General features: G+C 42.1%; 1 protein-coding gene across 1 annotated transcript in view; it reads right to left on the reverse strand.

Annotated features, from left to right (window-relative positions):
• Positions 1–5,272: 5,272 nt before the first annotated feature.
• fhip2b (FHF complex subunit HOOK interacting protein 2B) overlaps positions 5,273–27,936 on the reverse strand; it is a 50,552-nt gene continuing 27,888 nt past the window's right edge. Inside the window, exon 17 of the mRNA XM_077223241.1 lies at positions 5,273–6,462. Coding sequence (XP_077079356.1) covers positions 6,360–6,462 — 103 coding nt within the window. The 3' untranslated portion in view covers positions 5,273–6,359. The remainder of the gene's footprint in view (positions 6,463–27,936) is intronic.

Raw genomic sequence — 27,936 nt, forward strand, 5'->3', positions numbered from 1 at the left:
GAAGCCATCCAAAAGAAAACGCTCACCACATGTAGGCTAATAAATACAGACTAGTTAAAGATAAATACAAAATATTAAAACATATTGCTACATATGTTTAGAGCATCTGTTTTAGGTTTGTTTAGGACCTTCTTTCTCAGAGACGAGGCACCCTATGGCACCCTCATCCCGATCTTTGGAACCTCCACGTGTGGCTCCTGGACGTAACGAGGCAGGTTTGAGGCAGGTTGTCTCACTGGACTGAGACCCATGGTATTTCTTTGCCATTGGCTCATTTTGTAATACTCGAAGTTGATAGGCTTTCTAAGCGGAACCCCATTCATCGTCACGACGTAACGTCTCCGTTCCCTACTCAGGGACCAAGGGTTACATACGTAACCGAGACGTTTTGCTATCTGTGCGGTCATCTTCAATTCCAAGGTAATGTCACAATTGTTATATAGTGCAAACCTTACGTCTTATGAAATCATCCTTCCAAATAACAATTATTTTTAGAGCTAGATAACTACTCCAAAGGCTCGAACATTAGATAATAGATGTAGAATAGACTAACTAAATACAATTCTAAGCAATTTAGTAATACTTGGCATTTCTAATAGTCTATATATTCTTAAATTTGCTAAATTTAGCAAACTCCTAAATTCTTAATCCTTTATTTACAATTATATCACATGCATTAATTCCAAAGGATTTCATTTCAGAATATCTTTAAAGTTTATATTTGTGGCTTGAAGGAGATTGTAAGAGTTGTCAAGCAGTTAGGCTATGTAGATGTTTCTCGACTATTCTTTTCTCCATCTTTAAAGCTACACTATGTACACTTTTATAAAAAATAAAATTTTATAATGAGAGAGTGGAAAAAGTCCATCTTCCAGACCCTGTCTTAACTTCACCGAAATACACTTTGATAAACATAATAATGACTTTATATAATGTATAAAGTATAATAATGACTGTCAGGATGGATTTTGCAAGGAATTGAGTTAATTTACCCATGTGTGTCATGACATATCCGTACACAGAGAAAAGTAACTCTGGCTGTGTAGCATGTAAACAAATGAATGACCATGAATCACTCAAAGTGGAAAAATTACAGCTTTATTTATTTTTCCATCCACTCTGAATAAGCTGTAATGTATTTGTGTTTGCAGTGCCTCGAACCACATGCATCCACGTAGAAAACAATGTTCTTCAGCAAGATGCATGCAATTTTATTTTTGAATCGCTACATATATAATATATTGTGCTGATTGTGCATATGTCTCTTTGTTTCACAGAGTGAGGTGTTCATGATTCAGGAGACAAAGGCAGTGTGTCGTGGCTCATTGTATCACTCTGCAGGTCCCTGCAAATATTGTAAGAGTCCCTGGTTCACTGTGTTCCTGTTGTCTTAATGTGATGTCGTCTGTCAAAGGTTTTTTCTCGCATTCACCTCCAGCAAAGGTAACAGTGATGAGGACCGCTTATGGCTGTTGCAAAGCAAAAACTTCTAGCTTCCTGTTGCGGTCTAATTCGAACCACAAATTCTCACATTCACCCCCAAAAAACTGGTTGAGAAGTGCATGCCCTCCATTTATGAGCAGCTGAGTGTGAATACATGTGGAATTTTTGGAGTGCAGCACAATGGGAGAGTTCCTGGTAAAACTGATGGGGTATGTTTAAACACTCTTGTGCAATTGAAATATAAAGAGGAAGAGGAGGAAATCGATCTTAGCAGTCCACCGAAATCAGAGAATGATGGCATGAAGATGGCATGAAGTGACCAATCAGAAGCTGAGGACCGAGATACTACGGATGATTCAAGAAGGGTCTGTCCTGCCTGTTCAAAGCCTATGAATGAATATACTTAGGCTTTGTGTTGTCCATCATTAGGTGTGGTTTGTTAATGTTTTAGTAAGTGTGAAAGGAAAAAGTTTTTATTGTAACAACCAATTAAATCGCTGTTATATTTGCAAATTGCAAATTTCAATTGCTCTTTTTTGCAATAATGTATATACTAGATTGTGATTGGTTGTTTATTTCTTTCCAATTTTTTGCAGTATAATGGAATGCGGAACAGAAGCCGTGTTATGTATTAATTTTTATGCAAAGCTAAATGAAAACAAGACTTACGTCTAGTGCCATACAGTGCCATACAAAAACAGTGTTTTTGACGTTGACACCACCGTTTTCTTTTCTGCAGAGCTGTTTTATAGCTAATTCTGTTTCATAATTGACAAATTTTGCAAATTTACACTGTTGAACCGAATTCAAGTGAATGACACTAGTGTCTTATGTAAAGTTAAAGCTTTAAAGCATCAGCTATAGCTAAATTGAACTCATTTCACTATTGATGAACTTAACACAGTTATTAAATGGAACTGAACAATCACTATATATATATATATATATTTTTTTTTTTTTTTTTTTTTTTTTTTGACTGACTCACTGAAGTAGTCTGGAAACATTAAAAATTACTCGAATCAGATTCCAGACTTTTCCTAACTGCACAAAGGAAAGAGGAAAAAGGTCATAGCAATATAATTGGAAAAAAAACAATAACGATCAGGCAAGAGCTAGGACCCACGGACATACTAGAAATTTTTTCTAGCGCTGGAGAGACGTTAGAGTCAAGTCAAGTCAAGTCACCTTTATTTATATAGCGCTTTTACAATACAAATTGTTTCAAAGCAGCTTTACAGAGATAACAGGAAAGTAAAGTTGTAATAGTATTGTTATATTCAAAATTAAATGTTAAATGTCCCCAACTAAGCAAGCCAAAAGCCAATGGCGAATGAAGGCGAAAAAAAAGGCGACAGTGGCAAGGAACCAAAACTCCATCAGGTGACAGAATGGAGAAAAAAACCTTGGGAGAACCCAGGCTCAGCCGGGGGGCCAGTCCTCCTTTGGCCAACAAACGAACAGTGTATGATTATGATTTAGGCGGCATAATAGGTCAGAAGTCAGATTGGATCAGAACTTTCACAATATTTATCCAGTTCATCTGGTTAGGGGTCGGAGTCATCACGCCGGTATGGAGATGAGTTTGTTGAGGTGTCCATGAGGCCTTCACAGTGTTGATGAGGCTGGCACTTCAGGGATGCGTTGTCGTAGTGTTCATGTGATGGTCCTTCCTCAGATCTAGATATGGCCTGGATCCGGCGGTTTGCGGTAAACCTCGGGATAAACAGAGAGACTAATATTAGCGTAGACACCATCCTTCTTATGATGTACAAAGTACATCAGGATTTATGGGAAGTGTACCCGGTTCCGGCTGATCTACACTATGCAGCCTAACATTGAATTATAGCAATCTGTAATGTGTTATGTGTATGCTAAGCCAAAGAGATGTGTTTTTAGTCTAGATTTGAACTGACAGACTGTGTCTGCTTCCCGGACAATGTTACGAAGATTGTTCCAAAGTTTTGGTGCCAAGTAGGAAAAGGATCTACCGCCAGCAGTTGATTTTGATATTCTAGGTATTATCAACTGGCCAGAATTTTGAGATCGCAATAGACGTGAAGGACTATAATGGGTTAAGAGCGCGCTCAAGTACTGCGGAGCTAAACCATTTAGGGCTTTGTAAGTAATCAGCAATATTTTAAAATGTACACGATGTTTAATAGGGAGCCAATGCAGTGTTGACAGAACCGGGCTAATATGGTCATACTTCCTGGTTCTGGTAAGAACTCTAGCGGCTGCGTTTTGGACCAGCTGTAGTTTGTTTATTAAGCGTACAGGGCAACCACCCAGTAGAGCACTACAATAATCTAGCCTTGAGGTCATGAACGCATGAACTAATTGTTCCGCATTTGTCAATGAGAGCATATGACGTAATTTAGATATATTTTTAAGATGGAAAAATGCGCTTTTACAGATACTAGACACGTGACTTTCAAATGAGAGATTGGTATCAAAGAGCACACCCAGGTTCCTAACTGACGACGAAGACTTGACAGAGCAGCAATGAAGTGTTAAACAGTATTCTAGGTTATTGCGTGTGGAAGTTTTTTGTCCAATAATTAGAATCTCTGTTTTTTCCGAATTTAGTAGTAGGAAATTACTAGTCATCCAGTTTTTTATATCAGCTATGCATTCCGTTAATTTTGTGAATTGGTAAGTTTCGTTAGGTTTTGAGGAAATAACAGTTCAGCATAACAGTGAAAACTAATTCCATGTTTCCTAATGATATCTCCTAACGGTAGCATGTACAGAGTGAACAGCAGCGGTCCTAGTACTGAGCCTTGTGGTACGCCATACTGAACTTTTGACCGATAAGACATCTCTTCATTTACTGCTACAAACTGATAACGGTAAGATAAGTATGATTTAAACCATGCTAGTGCAATTCCATTAATGCCAACATAGTTTTCTAGTCTATTTAATAGAATGTTGAGGTCAATGGTGTCAAATGCAGCACTAAGATCAAGTAACACTAATAGAGAGATACAACCACGATCGGATGATAAAAGCAAATCATTTGTGACTCTAATGAGAGCTGTCTCAGTACTATGGTACGGTCTAAATCCGGACTGAAAATCCGGAATAGAGAGCAAGAAGGCCTGAAAATGGACACGGAGGTTGCTTTGTTTTGCTCGATACTAGAGCAACATTGTTTTTTTTTGCTGTTTCCCAGAATTAAGATATGCTGTTGTTCAACCCCCTCCCCCGTCAACAAAACCGAACAAATACCAAAAGTGATTGGGACACTATACTGTCAAAGAGCACCGTCCTTTGGATGAGACGTTAAACCGACGTCCTGACTCTCTGTGGTCACAAAAAATCCCAGGATGTCTTTCGAAACGAGTAGGTGTGTAACCCCGGCATCCTGGCCAAATTTGCCCATTGCCCTCTGTCCATCATATGGCCTCCTAATCATCACTCTGTCTCCTATTCACCAATAAGCTGGTGTGTGGTGGAAGTTCTTGTGCACTATGGCTGCCGTCGCATCATCCAGGTGGATGCAGCATATTGGTGGTGGTTGGAGATTCCCCCTTCCATGTAAAGCGATATGAGTGCCGAGAAAAGCGCTATATAAATGTAATGAATTTTTATTATTATTTAACTCTGTTCAAAGAAAAATATGTCACGTTATGAACTAAATAACAGATAATATACTGTATATTTATGGTTTTGTGTTAGTAAACACATTGATACTAGTATATGAGAACATTTGCTTTGACTGAAACTATTTATTATTTTACCATTTACAACTGCCTTTTACAGCAAAAATGTGATTATAGCTACATTTAGTTTAATTTAAGACCATAAAGACATTTGATACAATGAAATCTGCATGAATATTCAAGGAGTTTATTGCTGTGACAACATAAATAAGCAAGGATTGAGTACAGTAGTCACAAAAGACCTCGATAGAAAATAAAGATCTATTGAGAGTACCAGCCAATGGCAAATCACAAACACAAATCTTTGTACCTCTCCCGCCCTTAGATTCAGCCATATAACATTCAATAAATAAAACAGCATTGATTATTCACGTTTTAGAGAAGTAAAGATAAATACAATTATTTTACACACCATAATGATACACTTAAAGTTCAGTTAATATTTCAAGAAACATTTTTTTCTTTGGGGATTTGCAATAGCTTAAAATCCATAGTGTAAGAATTCTGATCTGAGATAAGGTTTTGAATTGCATATTTGAAAGAAAAAACATTGACAGAGGGAACTGATGTAAACCAGGTCTCTACATCTCTATTAAACAACTGGCTTGCTGTGGAAGTCGGTGTTACCAATGTTACACAGTGGTTGACCACACACCGATTACATTACTTGTCCATATCTTGCTTTTTCATAGAGATAAAAAACATGTAGTTCAATTGGACAACGAATGATACAATTATAAACGGAAAGCTGCAGAATCCCAGCACACTGCATTAGGAGTCGGATTTCACTTATTACGTGACGAGAGTAAGGAGAGATGACTGACTGACGCGACATCCAAACAGAAACACTCAAATTCAAACTGGAGTGAATGTCTGGACCTAAAACAATATAATACAGTGTATAGTAAAAACTTAAATATTGTGCAAGAGACAAAGTTTTTTTCTATTGCTTCCACTTAAAGTGAATTGTTCAGCAAGACGTGCAGCTGTGGAGAATAAGCAGCTTTGTACGTCAGACAGCTTTGTGAAATCCAGTAGCACATGTCTGAATTTTTTGGGCAAAAGTTAAACTGCCATCAGACAGGTTGACTGCTCCCTGAAAAAAATCATTAAAAGTGACTTGCAAATCTACAAATATCGCTACTTAACTTTGTTTTGTGCAAATCCATTTTCTCCTAATGACGGAGCCATCCAACAGATGTTGTTGGGTCATGATCCTTTGTATTGTCTTTCTTTGGTTTAAGTATCATGGATTTATTGCTCTTCTATGGGTAGTTTGACAAACGCTACGGCAGCCAGTTCCTTGCAGAACTCCTCCAGAATTATCACACCTCTCAACAGAGTCATGTGATCCATCCTGACAGAGAGAACAGAACGATACATAAAGATATTTTATCATTAAAAAGAACAACAATAACAAAACTATAAAACATCTTGTTAGTCTAACATTTACACATTATGAATGCTTCTTAAAGGGGCAGTTCACCCATTAATTGTCACCGCTGACTCCCTTTTGTCTTTCCATTTAAGGCCGGAATACACTACACAATTTTTGCCTAGAAGTCTACCCCGATAGAGTCTGTAAGTTGCCCATGCTAGTTGTCGAAATCAGTCTGATTTGAGTTGACAGATATCACAGAAAAACCTGTAGTGTATTGACAAGTACAAACTACATTTTTAAAATTCAGACTCTGATTCCAACCATTCGTCGGATATCAAACATGTTTAATATTTTGAGCTGATTTTTAAAACACATATCTTTTTCAATTTTCATGTGTTGAGGAGGCGCATGTTTCTGTGTGGGTGAGTTGTGGTCACAATAACTTCTGGTAGTGTGTGATCCTCAGTCATTTAATGTATAAAGCCCAGTTTTTTTTTCTGTAACCATTTACAAAGTCTGTAAGTATAGCATTTAAAATTTGTTCAGATTTTGAAAAGTCATGTAGCGACTTGCAGAGAATTCCAGTCTTATTGCATTATGGTGAGTCAATGATGACAAAACATTCATTTTTGGTGGAACCGTCCTTTTGGACAGATGGAGACACAGGTCCTCCATCTGATCTGTAAACGGCCTGGGTCCAGCTAATTACAGTAAACCTCGGAATAAGCAGAAAGACTAACATAAAAAGAATGGCATCTACGCTAATGTTAGTCTTTCTGCTTATTCCGAGGTTTAGTGTAATCAGCTGGATCCAGGCCGTATCCAGACCAGATGGAGGACCTGCGCCTAGACACGACCACAACATATCCCTGAAGTATCAGCAAAGATTGTGTCATCCTCGAAGGCCTCATCGACACGACAGCCATGGGGACTGATCCTCAACAAACCCGTCTCCATTAGGGATGTTACCCGATGACCGTTTAACCGATGGTTGACCGTATCAACGTTAACCGATCAAAGTTGTCGGTTAAAAAAAAAGTGATCTCTAAATTAGGCTATTATAATTAGGCTATTATAGACACTGGGCTAAACGCTACTACAGTTAGCCATCTCATTCCAAGATATTTTTGTGTTAAGTGAACAAATCCCTCACAATCAATTTTTCATAACTTGTCTGTTTGTACTTAATAAACCAATAAAAACATTTGGCACGAGGTCACAGCGTTTGGGTTCGCACGCTCACAAGGTTTGCAAAAAGTAAAGGCTACAGGCTAAAACAGGGTTCCAGACTGCGACCAGATTGGTCGCATAAGCGACCATTTTTTGAGAATGTGCGAGTTAAAATGTTATGTGGTCGCATTTGTGAGAGTGGACGCTTGAGCAACAGGACGCCGTTGTATCAGCTACTGCAGTCCGTAACTTATGTTCAAAATGAACGAGTAGGCTACATCATGAATCCATTTTCCAAACCGTGTTTTAGCCTTATTCTGAATCACTACGGTACACCTATAATAAGTGTTTATATTCGGACTATTTTATCCCGGGGTCGTCTCGGCTGCAGAGTAGCCCAGTGCCTGCGTGACTCGCCGTAGACATTAACGGAGAGAAGTTCCGTCTACAATGTTCTTCCGCAAGACACGTGCAGTTTATTTATTGACGAACGTAGACGTCACGCGCATTGCACACTGTTGGTGAAACGCGCCAATTACGAATTCACGAATTAAGGCATATAAAAATGATAAAAATGGTCTCACGAAACACAGAGCCCCTTCCTCCTACGTCTTTTCAGCGGTTATATTTTCCTCTGTCGAGATATTACTCTCATGATCGCTCCACAGAGGAAAAGGAAATTATTATAAAATGCAGAAGGTAAGGAGTGTCTGTATCAGTTTATTATAATACTCTAATATTTTAAAATGTAATGCATACATTTGAATGTTTAATGATTTTTAAAAGATAGAAAGATGATAATAGACAGATAGATAGATAGATAGATAGATAGAATATGATTCAAATGTAAATAGATAGATTGTATATAATTCAAATGTAAAATGCTTAAAATTACAGATTAAAATTACTGTCCAAAATCCATGAAAATCCTGAAATTTTGCAATGATAATTAATATATTACAGGTATTTCTGCTGCAACCCAGAAAGCCTTTGCTAGCCTTGGTCCATTAAAACCACTATTCATTAGCATGCATTGATTAATCCCATGGCATGTAGCAAAAAAAGTGGCGACCAAATCATATGCTGGTGCGACCAACTGAGAAAGTTGGTAGCACCAGCGGAAAAGTTAGTCTGGAGCCCTGGGTTAAACACTCGAGGTTAGAGCCAGGGCAGACGACAGGATGAAGCGTGCAAAGAAAAGTAGTGTGTGGGACCATTTCACCAAAAAGAATGACACAGATGTAAGTTGAAACTTGTGTGATACAGTGCTTAAATACAGTAGTAGCACATCATCTATGATGTATCACCTGAAAACGCGACACCCGCATTAGATTTGGAAATACATTACATCTACATTTCAGTGGTAACCGATAAGGTGATGATGATCATCATCTTTCTTTATTATTGTTAGCGCTACCTCAAACTAAACTCTTCCGAGCTGTCATTTTCTTAAATGAGCCGCGGCAATGTTTCAAATGAGCTTTGTAGGGTATCTGGCTAAATCATGGGTCGTTCATCTGAACACATATGAATGCACATTCCTTCTGATATCGCAAAGCGTTTAGCCTCTGAACTCAGAGGCTCCGGCCAGTCTGCAACGATTCGGGTGACAATTTTATGGCAGCCAGAGGTTCAACAGGCAACAAGACACCGAGCTTCACAGAGATGTGTTATCACCCAACTACCCCCCCCCCCCCCCTTCTGGCAAGGAAGAACTCAGGATGAATACATACACACACACACACATGAAACTTTAATTAACTTCATCATATAAAGACTTTACCGAATTATATTTGATATGTTGTTATGTTCGTCCTAGTGCACAGGTCCTATGAAGGTATCTGGGAAGTGTATAGTAGTTGTAGCGTCTGGACCAATCACACACACACAGAGTGTTGGTTTTGCCTAGTGAATATCCTGTTACAATAGATAAGGATTTTTACGACCTCTAAAAGGGGATTCCTGAGAGATGTGACACTCGCTTAATTCTCCTGAGGAGGAGAAATAAACCCTGTTAATCTTATATATACATATACATATACATATATATATATATATATATACACAGGTCCTTCTAAAAAAATTAGCATATTGTGATAAAGTTCATTATTTTCCATAATGTAATGATAAAAATTAAACTTTCATATATTTTAGATTCATTGCACACCAACTGAAATATTTCAGGTCTTTTATTGTTTTAATACTGATGATTTTGGCATACAGCTCATGAAAACCCAAAATTCCTGTCTCAAAAAATTAGCATATCATGAAAAGGGTCTCTAAACGAGCTATTAACCTAATCATCTGAATCAACTAATTAACTCTAAACACCTGCAAAAGATTCCTGAGGCTTTTAAAAACTCCCAGCCATTACTCAAAACCCCAGGAAGAACATTGTAGACGGAACTTCTCTCCGTTAATGTCTACGGCGAGTCACGCAGGCACTGGGCTACTCTGCAGCCGAGACGTCCCCTGAACCCCCTCTCTCCCACTTAGACTGCACTCACACCTTTTCCATTAAGTGACAATATTTCAATCAATATTTCCCCCTTCAATCATTTTTTTCATTTCATTTTTTACCTTTATAATACCTTAAAAAAATAAATAATGCTTTAAATAAAACAATGTTCATTACATATGCAATGTTAAAAACATTAAAATCGCCAGTAGGTGGCGGTAACTCGCTATCTTTATGAGTGAGTCTTGATTCGTCAAAGCCACATATTTCGTTGCAAAATAGAGCAATAAGCCTGGAAATGCTGTTTTAAATGTAGCACATCACTTAATGTTACCCTTTTTTTTTTTTTTTACTGTTGTATAAAATCAATGTCACATTTGAAATCGTGTGGATATTCGGAAAACATTGCATTCTTGCTCGTATAATATGATCAATATTAAAAGCACTGCAGGATATCAGTCTGCATTTTGATCGCAGATTTAGTCGCACAAACAGCTTTACACTTTAAGTAGAAAATCTCAAATGAAGATCGCTGAACTCCAGCTTGTCTGTGTTTTCGATCATCCGCGCTTCTTCAGCAGTGTAGAGCGCGGCCATGGTTGCCAGATACTATTGAAAAGACCGGGTAGAAAATATGTTCTTTTAACAGAAAACCTCTGATTTGGGGTTTAAATTATTGAATTCTGTAATTTGTGGCCGCAACGGATTAAATCGACACGTTCCCATTTCAGATGACAAACTAGGCTAGGTTATTATCTTGTTCTGTACCTCACTTGCCTAGTAACCATAGTAACGAGTGCGCACGCTATCGCTTTTTCTGCTATGACGTGGAGCGCGAGGTGCACTCAACGCTGCATGAATTTTGAATTAGCCTACATTAGTAACAGTTAATTTTGCTACGGTATGAATTAATCCTAGGAAAGGAAAAATAATATTTAAGACCTTTGTAACAAAATCCAAGACTTTGTATACAAAATTCAAGGCTTTTAAGGCCTTAATTTGAGATTATCAAATTTAAGACTTTTTCAATGCTTTTAAGACCCGCGGGTACCCTGATGTATCTAATTTTCCCATCTCATGATTTTCCTTCAGATGTTGTTTTGGCCTTTGTTTTCTTTTAAACTCTAATGGGTTAATGTTTTAGACTTTGCAAACAAATATGCGAACCATATTTGGTCTCTATAAATTCCAATCTTCGTTCCCCATTCGTTAATTTACATTACATTTTTTTCAATAACCACGCATAAACATTATTCTCAAAAAAAAAAAAAAAACATGTACATACAGTACATGTTGCTCACATATTACGGTAGCCCCGTTTGTGCTAAATAGAGTGAATTTACACCTTTGCCATTAACATGTTTATAAATAACTGAAAAAAGCACAAATGTCAGAGCATGTCAGAACACCTCAAGGACCCCAAAAAACCCTTAGACCTCAGGGGGTTAATATTGTACGCACGCTCGAGGAGTGAGAAATCGCGCAAGCGATCTCACTGACTGAGCTGACTAAAGGCACAAAAGTCTCAGTTCAGCACAATTAACACCTAAAGATGTGTAACATTTTAGTCATTGTTAATTGATAAAATAAACTGCAGTCCATAAAGTTATAATTGTTCCTGCAAAAACGACGAAAATCTCTTTGCAGTACTACATTTTTAATATTATCAAATCCGCCTGTTAGAACGAAGAAATCTTCTCCAGCGCGTGAATACAACTGGATGGACGATGTTCTCCATCTACAGTTAAAAGGCCTGATCTGATATTATAATCGTTAGATTAAAGATAACTCCTGGTTAACATTGACGTAGCTAATCAATCGAAAACCTAACACATTGGAACCATAAGTGCTATATTGATAATGTGTAATGGGAGTCGAAACGACAGACGCATAATTCCTGTTGTCCACATCTACGCGTAGTGCAGCAAAAAACCCTGCCACCCGTTTTTGTGTAGTATAATAGCACCGCAAGACCTGCCGAGGTCTCAATGAATTACTCGTGATTTTTGCAGGAAATCGGCACGTAGAAACGCTCTTAGTGTTGAATCACATTAAAGTTGGTTGTAATTCCGCTTGCTAAACACCAGAGGGCGTCCTTTAAGTGTTTAGAAGTTTCAAATTACACCTTGCCTTTTGATTTTAGCCTGCATGAGCGCAATAGCGCCATCTCGTGGCGTTATCAGAGAATGCTCTCTCACTGCTAAATTCTAGTGTGACTAGTGAATTAGCCTGTCTAAATTCTCAATAATTATTTGCATTTACAGCTTTGTTCGTGCGAATATTATTTTGTGTTAGACAATTTTCCTGTTTTTGACTGCTACGTTTACTTTAAGTTTGGTCAAACAAGATTTGAATTAAAACTTAGATTAAAATCCGCCACCTAGTGGCTGCCACCCGCGAAGTCGGTTCACTCAGCTCTCTTTTCTCTCTCTTTAGTTCTGTTGGGAATTGTTTTATTTCTACTTTTTCTCTTTTGATTATTTTATAATTATTGATGACACTTCACTGTTATCATAATTATTATAGGATATCATCCTGATTCTTCAATTCTTTTACACGCTTATTTAAGATTGGTTCAAACAACTTTGAATTTAAACTTAAATTAAAATGTCTGATTCAACCAGGTCAACCACAGGGAGTAAGTGCGCCCCCTTGTGTTGAAATACCACTACTGCGGTTTGCCTTCTCCTGTGTTTCATCCTGCATGGCTTATTTGTACTTTCCTCTTTTGACTATTTCATAATTATTAATGATACCTTACTGTTATCATTGGTCGTTATTGGATATTATTCTGATTATCCTTAATTCTTCTTGCATGCTTATTTAAATTTGATTTAAACTTCTTTGAATTTAATTAAGTTTGTCTGTTCAGTCAGGTACACCACCACTGAGGAAGTCACACCCTGGTGGCACCAACACGCCACTACAGCCTGGCTCCTCCTGTGTTCCATCTGGTTTTCTTTATTTTCTATTTCTCTCTTTTGGGGTTAGGTTATTTATATCATAATCTCCCTTTGCTTATTATTATTTAGTAAAACCTTTTGACTCTTATTGCTACATAAAAAGAAAAAAAAAATCAATCCATTTGGTTTAAACAAGGAATCCTTAATCCACTCTAAGTTTCACTTGTTTAACCTTTGTGTATTTATAGGTGGCATTCACTAGCGCACTGTGGTGAGTTGCGGTATTCTCTGATTGGTATCCCAAAGCGAGGTTACCCGACCGGCGGTACTGACGCTGGCCGTGTGTAAGTTTCGGACACTCCTAAATCCCCTACCATTGCTGAGGCACGCAACTGCGACATCAGCAATTTGGCACTGCAAAAGGTAACGTCAACCACGTCAGTCAACACACAAGGCAATTTTGGAATAATTACCTAAACCTGGGAACCGTCGGAGGGGTGACTGAGCCAAGGGGTCCCACCAGAGTGGCCTCAATTCACCGCAGGTAAACTAAATTTAATAAAACCCATTCCGCTTCCTATAAGCCACAGAATACTAGATATCTCCCGGATAGTTTAAGTATTTGGCCCATCTCTTCTCCAAGCCACACCATCATCCTGGGGTCTCTACCCCGATAGCCCCCACTCACCTGCTGGCCCTATCTTAAACTCTGGATAGCAGGCTTAGGCCTCCTTATCTCCTACAACACTTTCTGTGTTAGTATTTGTCCATTTCATTACAGACCTATTCATTTTATTCATTTGTTTCATTCTACTTCAATCTTTTCCATCTTGCTATTTTTCTGTTCTGTTGTGATCTGTTCCTTGCATTTCACCTAGAGACAGAACCTCTGAGAGCCACCAAGGAAGCTAAATAATAGAGCGACAAACCAAGCAGCCAGTGTCATCACGTGACCCGCTAGGCTTCTGCCTGTCAAATCTCTTGTTCTGGTCCTTCGTCGACCCAAGTTAATTGGCTCCGCTAACTGTTTACATCAGTTAGCCCCAAAATTCTCATAAACGGCATAGCCTGTATGAGTATAGCTTGTTAACCTTAGAACGAACTTAGATTGGTCTCTTTGTTTGAGTGGGTTGTGTTCCTCTCGCCCACAGTGAGCCAGTATGTTACGGTCCTATAGTCCCGCAGCCCACTGGGACAACTTCCCGACCTCTTCCTGCCCAAGTACGCCGACGTGGACAAGCTGATGGCCGACGATCCGACCCAGAGCTACAACTACAAAGACTGGGCCAAAATCGTTGGAAACCTCGCTCAGGCACGGCTCAGAGAAAGGAGCAGCATCAAACTGGAGCAGGAAGCCGCAACGCTAAAGCTTCAAGCGGAGGGGGCCCGGAGGAACCAGGCCCACGCGCAGAGCCATCTAGATCAACTACTCCTCGAGACCCACGACCAGCGTGGGACAGAGGATGCAACCGACCCAGCGCTACAGAAAGAAGCGGAAAGACTTCAAAAGGCCCTGGGTGATCTTCAACACCTACGAGACTTGGCCCACAAAGCTTATTTCAAGCAAAAGACTGTGTCCAAAAAGACTGTGAAAAACCACACAATCTTCCCTGTTTCTGAACACTATTCAGAGCTGACTCTAGAGGGCGCCCCACAACACAACAGACCTTTGTACAGAGAGTCAAGACAGTTCCAGGCCAGAAGTGGGCAGCACAACCGCAATGGTGCTCGTCCGAAGCACCAGAGCGGGCGCTCTGGTAGATTCTGGGACCAGCAACACCCCTCCAACAACCCAAGTGGTGGAGCCACCTGGGAAGCCAGCCGGCGACCCAGAAATAGCCAATCCCCATCGTCCGGAGCATCAAGCCCAGAAAGCTGGCATCGGAATCCCACTCAACGTGCTACTGGTAAGCCCAAGTCTGAGCCCACATCAGACCTACCTTCTGCCAGCAAGCGCACCCGTTTTCCTTTAAACACGTGCCCGTCAACCATGATGACGGCCAAAGGTGTCTGCGCTTGGAACTTGCACTGGAACCACCGGTGTCTGACCCATTACTTCCTGGTCCTTCCGGACCCGCCCCATGATGTCTACATCGGAGCAGACATCCTGACTCGCCTCAAGGCTCATGTGGACATCATTAATGAGGTAGTGTGGGCCCCATTGACTTTACAGCCCCCTGTTGTTCCAACCAACACTGAGAACCTCCTGTCAGGTCAGACCATTCCTGAGGTTTGCACCCTAATCAACGAACAGGAAACTGTGATACCAGCTTGCACCAAAGGGGTCGCTGTCTGGCTCAACATGCGTTGTGGTCAAACCCTAAACCACACGCTGGGCTTCTTTCAACCTTCACCTGAATGTGTTGAACTTGGACTCACGCTGGAAGCCACACCCCTTACTGAAGTGTCATCTTGTGTAGTCTACATCCTTTTCAACAACTCCATGAGAAGGGACACCACAATTCCCAAGGCCTACCGAGTGGGATGGCTAGTGAGCCACGACTTCCATGACTTTAAACTCACACTACCAATCATTGGGCCCATCCCATCTTCAATGATACCCGAAGGGAGCACAAACCACACATTGTTCACAGCACCCTTCCTTCAAACTCATCTCCATCACTTCGGTCTTGCCAATGGACAAAGACCAGGTATGCAGAACAGAACCGACAGAGGACCAACACCTTGCAGTATACAAAGTCTCCAAACAGCCTGCCTGCGAGACTGACTACACTGCTGCACCTCTGCCTGCCGACGCAACACACGACACACCAACAGAGGAGCCGTACCCAGGATTTGAGTCTCAAGTTCAGCAAATTCTAAAAGACGCTGACGCAATTAAAAATGATGCAGATCTACAAAGACTCAGACAAGTCCTTTACAAGTTCAAAGCATCCTTTGCCAAAGACTCTTTAGATTGTGGTCTCACCGAACTCCACACTTTGCGCATCCCAACGCACCCTAATGCACCTCCCACTTTTGTCAATACAAGATCCCCATCGCTTCACACGAACCGGTGCAAGAGATCATCAAATCCATGCTTGAAGAAGGTGTCATCCGTCCATGCAACAGCAACAACTGACCTGTCACAGGTACTTTGAAGAGAATGCCTGCCAAGATATGCCCACAGCCTACGTCAATGGATGTTCCTACAACCACGAGGGCACTCGCCAAGCAGGTGCGGGTGTACTATGGGTAAATGACCAACCGTGCCCACCACAACTCTTCAAGTTGGGCCCGCAGTCATCACAATATGCTGAGGTAGCAGCCATTCTCATAACGCTGCAAATCGCGTTGACACATAACATCAAAGAACTCCTTATGTGCACAGACTCTAACTATGCCAGACTCAGTTTCACATGCCACCTTCCAGGCTGGAAACAAAATGGTTTTAAAACTTCAAATGACATGCCTGTCACACACCAACACCTGTTCCAGGCATGCGATGACATCACAAGAACACACAACATGATTGTCTACTGGAAGGTCAGATAAATCCCATCACATAGAGCCTCTTTCACCTAGATATCATCATATAGAGACTGTGTCTGTTCCCCGAATTTGGAAATCCAAAAAACTTCCAAACCGATCTAAGGTTAAAAATGTAATTGATATTCAAAAAATAAAAAATAGATATAATACAGATGAACAAACGATAAAGCTTGGGTTGCTGAATATCCGATCCCTTACTTCAAAAGCGCTCCTAGTTAATGATATGATTTCAGATTATAACCTAGATGTGCTGTGTATGACAGAAACCTGGTTAAAACCAAACGATTACATTACTTTAAATGAGTCCACCCCCCAAAGTGGGAGGTGTTGCTGTAATTTATAGTAATATTTTCAAAACCACTAAAAAATCTAGTTTTAAATATACTTATTTTGAAGTGTTGGTGCTTAATGTAAAAATATATAATGTAAACGATAAATCAAGTTTGAGAATTCTGCTGGCGACTGTATACAGGCCACCAGGGCACCATAAAGATTTTATCAAAGAATTTGCTGACTTTCTATCAGAATTAGTATTGACTGCAGATAAAGTCCTAATTGTTGGTGATTTTAATATACATGTAGATAATGAAAAAGATGCAATTGGATTGGCATTTAAAGACATTCTTAACTCTATTGGAGTTAGACAACACGTGTCAGGACCTACTCATTGTAATCATACTCTAAAAAACATGTGATCTAATATTATCACATGGAATCAATGTTGATGCTGTTGAAATTCTGCAGCAGAGCTACGACATCTCAGATCATTATCTAGTCTCATGTAAATTACATTTAGCCAAGGCTGCAAAGCCGACTCCATGTTACAAGTATGTTAGACCTATCACTTCTGCCACTAAAGATTGCTTTATCAATAATCTTCCTAATCAGTTTCATCATCTCAGCATCCCAGATAGCTTAGAAGAACTTGATATTGCAACAGAAACTTTTAACTCTCTCCCTTCCAGCACTTTAGACACAGTTGCTCCGTTGCGCTTAAAGAAGATTAAAGAAAATAGTCCAACGCCGTGGTACAACGAGCACACCCGGGCCCTTAAGAGAGCAGCCAGAAAAATGGAGCGCAACTGGAAGAAAACAAAACTAGAGGTATTTCGGATTTCATGGAAGGAGAGCTCGATTGCTTACAGAGAGGCTTTAAAAGCTTCTAGATCTGCATATTTTTCAACCCTATTAGAAGAAAATAAACATAATCCTAGGTATTTATTTGAAAAAGTGGCTACACTAACGAAAAAGAAAGCTTCAAGCCCAGAAGTTTCCAAGAAACACAGCAGTAATGACTTTATGAACTTCTTCACTTATAAGATTGATAATATTACGGACAAAATTATAACTATGCAACTGTCTACTACAGCATCGCATCAGGGAGTGCATTATAGTCTCTCTGAGGTTAAATTTGATTCATTCATTGCCATAGAAGAAGAAGAATTTTGCAAACTCGTTAATTCATCTAAATCGACAACATGTATGTTAGACCCTATACCGACTAAACTATTGAAAGAGATGCTTCCAGAAGTCATAGATCCTCTTCTTAACATCATTAATTCGTCTTTGTCTCTAGGATACGTACCAAAAACCTTTAAGCTGGCTATGATTAAACCACTTGTTAAAAAAACGCAACTTGATCCTACAGAATTAGTCAATTACAGGACATTCTCAAATCTACCTTTTCTATCAAAGATATTAGAAAAGCAGTATCCTCACAACTGTGTTCCTTTCTTGAAGGAAACGATATCTGCGAGGATTTCCAGTCAGGATTTAGACCGCAGCATAGCACTGAGACAGTATTCATTAGAGTCACAAATGATTTGCTCTTATCATCCGATCGTGGTTGTATCTCTCTATTAGTGTTACTTGATCTTAGTGCTGCATTTGACACCATTGACCACAACATTCTCTTAAATAGACTAAAAAACTATGTTGGCATTAGTGGAATTGCATTAGCATGGTTTAAATCATATTTATCTGACCGCTATCAGTTTGTAGCAGTAAATGAAGAGATGTCTTATCGATCACAAGTTCAGCATGGCGTACCACAAGGCTCAGTTCTCGGACCGCTGCTTTTCACTCTGTACATGCTACCTTTAGGAGATATCATTAGGAAACATGGAATTAGCTTTCACTGTTATGCTGATGATACTCAGCTCTATATTTCTTCCAAACCTAACGAAACTCACCAATTCACAAAATTATCGGAATGCATAGTTGATATTAAAAATTGGATGATTAGTAATTTCCTACAACTAAATTCTGAAAAAACAGAGATTCTAATTATTGGACAACAAACTTCCACACGTAATAACCTAGAATACTGTTTAACACTTGATGGCTGCTCTGTTAAGTCTTCGTCGTCAGTTAGGAACCTGGGTGTGCTCTTTGATACCTATCTTTCATTTGAAAGTCACGTGTCTAGTGTCTGTAAAACCGCATTTTTCCATCTTAAAAATATATCTAAATTACGTAATATGCTCTCATTGACAAATGCGGAACAACTAGTTAATGCGTTCATGACATCGAGGCTAGATTATTGTAATGCTCTATTGGGTGGTTGCCCTGCACGCTTAATAAACAAACTACAGCTAGATCAAAACCCAGCCGCTAGAGTTCTTACCAGAACCAGGAAGTACGACCATATTAGCCCGGTTCTGTCAACACTGCATTGGCTCCATATTAAACATCGTATAAATTTTAAAATATTGCTGATTACTTACAAAGCACTAAATGGTTTAGCTCCCCAGTACTTGAGCGAGCTCTTAGCGCTATATAGTCCTTCACGTCTATTGCGATCTCAAAGTTCTGGCCAGTTGATAATACCTAAAATATCTAAATCGACTGCTGGCCGTAGATCCTTTTCCTATTTAGCACCAAAACTTTGGAACAATCTTCCTAACATTGTCTGGGAAGCGGACACAGTCTGTCAGTTCAAAGCTAGACTAAAAACACATCTCTTTGACCTAGCATTCACATAACACTCTATAGACTTCTATAATTCAATATTAGGCTGCTTAGATTAGGTCAGCCGGAACTGGGAACACTTACCTTAAATCCTGATGTACTCGTTACATCATAAGAAGAATGGCATCTACGCTAATTTTAGTGTCTTTGTTTATCCCAAGGTTTTCCCGCAGCCTGCCGGATGCATGCCGATGACAATGCAGTGCTGAAGTGCCAACTAGTCTCTCCCTATGGACGATCCCTATACCACTCTACAGATAAAGCGTTGTTGATTTTTTTTTGGTTTGCGTACCTACCTGAAGTGATAAGATAAAATAAAATTCTGCATCAAAATTTATAGACAAGACAAGTAGTTTGTTTAGGCATGGTTTGTAAGGAATTACAAACCTGCGCACGTATATTCAAAAGCACATAACTATAGAATCAATTCTTAATGCGCATGTGAACGCCATCAGCGTCTATCACAGGTTCGCGTTTAAAGTCTGTTTAGAGAGAACGGTGTCGTCTTAGCGGCCCCTAATTTAATAACAAACTATCATTTAGACGGAAGTGAATCAATCAAAACTAACTTTAGCTGGAAAAAACATTTTTCAAGAACCACTATAAAACTAAACAAATCTCTGTTACCTTACATTATATGTTTATCTCTGTAAAGCTGCTTTGAAACAATCTAGATTGTTAAAAGTGCTATATAAATGAGGATGCATTGACTTGACTTGACTGGAAAAAGGTGAAAGGACACTCAAGGCAACTGGGCCTTGACAAAGACTTGAATGACCAAACTGATGCCCCTGCCAAGACTGGCGCACTGCACGGCACTCTATGGTCACCTCCAACCCACCCACCTACCTTTAACGTTGCAGTGATAACCCGTAGCAAACGAACCTTTCCTGCAACAGTGCCAACCTCACAACCTCTAACGCTAGCTCAACAGATGTCAAACAACGACATAGCAAACATGCAAGCCTCTGACACATCCATAAAGACTATTCTGAACCACCTCTCAGACCCCTCCAACCACCCTATCGCACCGTCTGACCTCACAGATAACCCGTGCCTCAGATGTCTACATGACATCAAACACATGATGCCTGTGACACAATTTTTTGTGGTATGCACCTGTTGACATCACTGCGACAAAAGCTTGTGGTGCCACAGTGTCTAAGGGGGGTCATGCTGATGTATGCCCACGACGCACCATGTGCCGGACACCACGGCACCAGGGCCACTTATGAGACACTGAAGCAAGTGGCCCACTGGCCCCGCATGCAGAAAGACGTGGCAGAATATGTCAGAGAATGCCTGGTTTGCTGCCAGTTCAACCGGCAAACCCAAACCACAGAGCTCCACTGCAACGCAGAGGAGTCACATTTCCATGGTCAGACCTCCAAATCGACCGGGTAGGACCTCTGCCCAGGTCAACAAGGGGCAACAAGTACTTCCTCACGGTCGTGTGCCAGTTCACAAAGTGGGTAGAGTGTCTTCCAGCACCCAACAACATTGCTCAAACCACGGCATACCTCGTGATGAACCACCTCTTCTCCAGGTTCGGACTGCCCCTGAGGGCCGAGGAACAGCTGATTTAGGCAAACACTACCGCCACACCAAACGGTTCCTGGGAGCTTTGCTCGCCGCTGCTGTTGGAACCCTGTGTAAGATTGTTATGTCCAGTGTCAACGCAGTAAGCCTAGCCACCATGAGGCGGCATGTGGCTGAAATTCAGACTGAGATCCCAGAGCTAAAACAGCAACTCACCACACAGAGTGCATCCCTGCAGACCATCGGCAAGACATTGAAGGGAACTGTGGTAATTCTCAACACTCACAGCGTTCTGCTGAACCAGATAGTGAACTCCATGAAACAGCTGTTTACTGTCTTCAGAATGACTTTGCTCAGACTCAGCTGGTCACAGCCCTGATGAGAGACATGCTGCGGGAGGTGAACTCCTCCATTGACAGCTTAGCCATGGGTAGAACTACGCCGTACCTGATACCCTTAAGCCTTGTGCAAACCGTGCTGGCTTCCGCCAGCACCATGCCAACTGACCCTCTACAAATACACCTTGCCTACTCCCTGGGTAGCACCATCCCAGCACGACAGCGACACACAGCTGTACCTGGCCCCGAACCTGCACATGTGCACCCTAACCAAAGACATTCACTATCTCTGCCCTAGCAAGCCCTTCCTCAGAGACACACTGACGGAATCTGCGGGTTGCAACCCATGATCAGCGACACACGTTGCCCTGCCGAGGCCAAGCCTCGCACTCAAGTCACTGAGACACGAGCAGAGATTGTAGGCAACAGGTGGCTTGTTAACACCCCAGTGCGCAAAGCTACACTCACCTACGTCCAACATGACACTGCCACCCGTGCCACCTTGCTCAACCAGAGCATGTGGATCCAAGTACCGAAAGATGCCATCCTCCACCTGGGTGACCTGGCATTGTACCATCTTCCAAGCGAAGAGTATGAATCAGAACTGGAATTGTGGATTGCGAAAGGGGGGTCCCAGCTAATTGACATTTCTCCTATCGACACAGCCCTCCAAGCTTTGTCTCGACTGCCCATCTTGACTACCTCACCTGTTGTCCAAGCCTGGACCGCAGCTGACACTGCGCCGTGTAGCTCTACGGCAATCAACTACACCCTGACACTGGGCTTGGCCTTCATCCTGTACCGGAGCCTCAACGAGATGCCAACGTCTACAGCCAAGCTCACGAAGGCCGTGTCTGGAGGTTTCCGACGGAACCCTCGGAAAGAGAGTACCACGCCAGAAACCACCTCAAACATCATCGAGCTGAATCCTCAGCCCTGATAACTACCTGCTACCCGACCATCATGATCCACCTGCCATCCACCCATTGTGATGATTGTCGTCCAATGATGTCCACCCAGGGACTCCATCCGACGAAAAGGGGGACTGTAGGGTATCTGGCTAAATCATGGGTCATTCATCTGAACACATATGAATGCACATTCCTTCTGATATCACAAAGCGTTTAGCCTCTGAACTCATCAAGACAAATTACGCATTAGGCTCCGGCCAGTCTGCAATAGACGATTCGGGTGTCAATTTTATGGCACCCAGAGGTTCAACAGGCAACAAGACACCAAGCTTCACAGAGATGTGTTATCACCAAACTACCCCCAAATCTGGCAAGGAAGAACTCAGGATGAAGACACACACACACACACACACACACACACACACACACACTTGAAACTTTAATTAACTTCATCATATAAAGACTTTATCAAATATATTTGATATGTTGTTATGTTCGTCCGAGTGCCCAGGTCCTATGAAGGTATCTGGGAAGTGTATAGTAGTTGTAGCGTTTGGACCAATCACACACACACAGAGTGTTGGTTTTGCCTAGTGAATATCCTGTTACAATAGTTAAGGATTTTTATGACCTCTAAAAGGGAATTCCTGAGAGATGTGACACTCGCTTAATTCTCCTGAGGAGGATAAATAAACCCTGTTAATCTTATATATATATATATATATATATATATATATATATATATATAAATATAAAACCACTTGAGAAATGTATAAACGTATCTAATTTTCACATCTCATGATTTTCCTTCGGATGTTGTTTTGGCCTTTGATTTCTTGTAAACTCTAATGGGTTAATGTTTTAGACTTTGCATACAGATATGCGAACCATATTTGGTCTCTATGAATTCCAATCTTCGTTCCCCATTTGTTAATTTACATTACATTTTGTTAACTTTGTGACACAAGGGTATTATAAGAATCGAAGATTCTTTCTATTAAAACCCCCAATGAAATTGCAGATTCAAATGTGCTGTCTGAACACAAAGAGTCATAAAATCTCCCTCCAAAGGGACCACTTCGGATTGGCTCACATACCCCAAGAGAGCTACCCCAAGAGAACTGCTACCCCAAGAGAACTGCTCCGCGTGATCCCCCTCAGGGGATCTTTTCCTTTGTTTGTTTGTTTCTTTAAGTTTAAGTCTTGTTTCTTATTTCTTCCATTTTCGAATTCTCCTTGGTTCATTTCCACGACGAGTGAAATTAACTTAGTCTGAATTATCAACCGGCAACTTCACCTCAAACGGACATTCAAAATCGCCGAGCTTGGCTCGCTCTGGAAGAACAAGTGAACACGTGATGCTCCCAGGATCGAGACACACACGCCTTCTTCATATCAGCCACACAAAAGAGCTATAAATGTGCAAGTATTTCGTTTACTAAGCTTTCATAGCAGTAAGATTTGATGTTGATTTTCTTGTGGTCTGTCAGAGGGTTTTGTCCAGGTGAAGTTAGCAAAACTGTGATCCTTACGGATCTCTCTCTCTCTTTCTCTCTCATTCTCTCTCCCTCTCTCTCATTCTCTCTCTTTAATGATGCATTCTTTTCCATTGTCGTTGTATTTGTTGTAAATACATTTATTGTTTGTTATAACCTGTATACGTAACTTTGCCTTTATTAAAGGCATTATATTAATTTATTGATTCTGTCTCTGCTCATACAAGTCACTTTAATGTATACCATCCAAAGCTACGTGCTTTACAAATTTATTGATAGCCTACTTAAAGAATCGTTATAGAACAGGAAAGCTGTTCCTTCTGGCCAAAGGAATAGCTTCTCCAGAAAGTCTATAAAGTAGGATAATTTTGTGAGGTTTGATTGAGATTGAATGATCAGGTTTTTGCTGGACGAAAAGATGATTCAGTCACAAATTAATCCCCTTAAAGATTATCCCGATTAAATTATAAAGATTAAACAGATTAAATTATAATCTGTTTTGATTAAGTATTGATATACAATTGAGCTAATTTTAACCTGTCTGTAAAATATAGTCTACATATGCAATTAATTATAATCCTTTGTGTTAATTGCCTAAGTACATATATGAATGCAGATGCAGGGAAATATTATCAGTTTTTGGGAGTTTTAACATGTATGATTATCTGGGTCAAACCCGTATGAACGATTATTAATTGTAAATTACTAATCTTTGAATACGTATCCCCAAAGCCTGACCCAGATTTCGTTACAGCTTCTAACGCTAGACTAACGGCTTTATTTTCAACGCGATCACCTTGTACCCAAACCATTTCGAAACGTCCTGGTTGCGTATGCAACCCACCGTTCCCTGAAGGAGGGAACGGAGGACGTAGTCGACGGTCGACTGAATGGAGATCTCGCTAGAGAGCCTGTCTTCTTCGAGTACTATTGAACGAGCCACTGTAATTGGCGTGCGTGATTCGCATCACACACTCCGCCCCCGCGGCGCGGGTATAAATACGGAAGTGGATGCACGCACTAGTTGCTTTTCGCTGAGGAGCCGAGAGTAACCCGGGGTCAGCGGTGGTCCAGCGGTAGTGGCAAGGGGACTACGTCCTCCGTTCCCTCCTTCAGGGAACGGTGGGTTGCATACGCAACCAGGACGTTCCCTTTCAGTCGATAACGTCAGACGTAGTCGACGGTCGACTGAATGGGGATAACCTTTGAAAACGCCACTAAAGCTGCCACCTTCCAGTGCCTAAACAAAAGCCTCCTGATGCCCCCGCAAATTTAAGGCGGGGAAGGACAGGGCTTAGGCCAGGGAAGTCACTGCTGTTCCTACAGGACCACTGGGAAAGCGTTCCCCTTACATTGGAAGGAAGGGACGCTGCGGAAGCCACATCCAACCCAGAGGGAGGTAACGTGGAGAATACACATATGAACTGGGCGGAAACCGGGCAGTCTAACATATGGAATGTCACTGGGGTGGCTCCAGCCTAAGACGGGGGAGACACACCGGACAGTGACGGCAGAGAGACTCTGCCGAGGGAAGACACGGGCTCGCCGCAGGGAGCCGTATCGTGGAAGAATACACATATGGGGTCGCCGTAGGGACCGCAACATATGGACCCAGCCTAACACAGGTTCCACACTGCTTACGAGTGGTAGGCCTAACACCAGACGTTCCGCACGTCCGACGTCGGAGGGGTGTGGAGGAACTCAACAGGGTTCAAATTTAAGGGAACTCAACTGGAGTAGAAAGGCGCACGTATCCAGTCCATAGGAGGGGAATGGCGCAGCAAGCCGACACTTGAACCGGGCTCACGGTGAAACTGGCTTCATGAGAAGGGAGCCCACGGGAAGCAGTGGTTCAACTAGGTGTCGTCCAGCCCCCAACTCTAGAATCTGTTTAGCAAAGCATATCGTCAACGCCCAGGCGTCCTCCCCATAGAGGAGCTCAACACCTAAGTGGACATGTTGCACCTCGGATTTTTACCGAAATGAAGGCAAGCACTAAGTGCAACTTTGCATGGAAACAGCCTTCCCTCTCTGCTGAATTCCAACAGATATTTGTAGAGCTGGTCTGAGGTCTATGGCTTGCGTTCTGTACACGTCCAAGTGAACGGACAGAGAAGCCAGGGCTGGATCTGCCTCCTCCAGGGCAGCGCTTGCAGGCTCACCACCTGCTCCTATTACGGGAGAGGTAGGAACCCTGGGCACAATCCGAGCCGGGGTCTCAGCTTGTGAGAGTTAGCCGGCCCAGACTCCAGGCACAATACGTTGACCGAAAGCGAGCAAGTCCCTACCCTCTAGTAGAGACCACGCGAGCAGGAGAACTGATATAACAGATTTTTTAACTCACTACCTGCAGTGGCTCAGGGGCGGTCTCTGCAGTGCAGTCGCACCAGGGACAAGGCCCAAGAGGATAAAGAGGGACACAAGGATTTACAAGACCGTGCTCCTCAGGAACTTGACGATCAGAACGTGCTTCTGCATACTTCTGCAACACGATGAGCGTCGTTTAAACACCGAGGCAACATCATTTTGAGGGTGAAGGAAAACAGCCTACTGCAACCCATTTTGCAGAAAAGAGAGCACTGAAGTGATCGAAAGCTTTCAGGATCTCCTCTGGAGAGAAGACGCACTCAACGACTAGGTTCCACTTCTAAAGGCGTAAGCACGCTACCCAATTCTAGGGGGTGCTCGCAGAAGTGATGGTAACTATCACATGTTCTTGTGATAGCCACCTGAACCTCCGTGTTCAGATGTAAGACCGCCCGGAATCTCCGGGGGAAGAACGCGTGTGCCATCGTGCCCCGTCCCCGAAAGAGTTTTCAGGGGAAGTCAGGAAGGCTGTTGATGGGAACCAGGTCTAGTTGGGCCAATAAGGGGCAACTATGAAGACCTGTTCCTCTCCTGACTTGGCACGTAGGTGCAAGCGACGGGCGCAAAAGACAGGAGCATTGCTCAACACAACATGAGAAGATCACTGGGCTTCAGGAGCATTTTCTGCTCAGCACTTGGGTGTGACAAGTTCACTGAGCTTCAGGAGCATTCCTGCTCAACACCTGAGTGTGATAAACTCACCGAGCTTCAGGAGCATTTCTGCTCAACACTTGAGTGCGAAGAACTTCACTGAGCGACAGGAGCATTTCTGCTCAGCACTTGAGTGTGACAAGTTCACTGAGCTTCAGGAGCATTCCTGCTCAACACCTGAGTGTGATAAACTCACTGAGCTTCAGGAGCATTTCTGCTCAACACTTGAGTGCGAAGAACTTCACTGAGCACCAGGAGCATTCCTGCTCAGCACTGCGTGTGACGAATTCACTGAGCTACAGGAGCATTTCTGCTCAACACCTGAGTGTGATGAACTCACTGAGCTACAGGAGCATTTCTGCTCAACACCTGAGTGTGATGAACTCACTGAGCTACAGGAGCATTGCTGCTCAACACCTGAGTGCGATGAACTTCACTGAGTCTCAGGAGCAATTCTGCTCAACATGAAGTGTGACGATTTCACTGACTTGAGCAGGCGCAAGGCGACCATGAGTCGCAGTCACTTTTAGAAGGCTCACTGGGGTTAAACGCATTTCTGCGGGCCCCTGGGGCAGCTGAGACCCAGTGTTTGTCCAAGGGTAGTCCGCTCGGTTTACACAAACACTGGCGGAAAGATGAAACCGGGGGGGCAACTGAGCGGCCCCGGAATGGTCATGACCCAGCTGGACCCAGGGGATGGAGTCTCCACTTGCCCTGGCTATAACTGTCGTGAGGCTCGATGGCGGCACGATTGAGTAAAGCGGGAAGAGTGGAACAAAGCGTCCTCAGAAGCTTCTGACTCCAAGGAGGAGGTGACGGGTGAGTTGTGACAGCAGCGGTCGCAATGTCTAACAACTCGAGGCACGAATGCCCGTGTAGTCGGGGGTCGCCCAGGCCCCTGTTAAAACACGCCCTTGTACATGGCCCCTCTGTTGAAGAGGGTTTGGCAGCAGACCGGGATGAACTATAGTCACACAGGGTGAGCTGCTCTGCCACGGTCACCTAGGGACTCGATCATGAAGCTAGCGCTGAAGCGGTCACATATGGAGGAAGCCAATGGCTGCAACTACCATATACCCCAGGAGCCTCTGAAAGTTCTTCCAGTGGGACCCTTTCTCACTTCAAACACCAGCTGAACACATTCTCATTGGAGAA

This window comes from Siphateles boraxobius, unplaced genomic scaffold (genome assembly GCF_051911475.1).
Source record: "Siphateles boraxobius isolate OS27281-9 unplaced genomic scaffold, OSU_SipBor_1 9, whole genome shotgun sequence".
NCBI classification, from domain to species: Eukaryota; Metazoa; Chordata; class Actinopteri; order Cypriniformes; family Leuciscidae; genus Siphateles; species Siphateles boraxobius.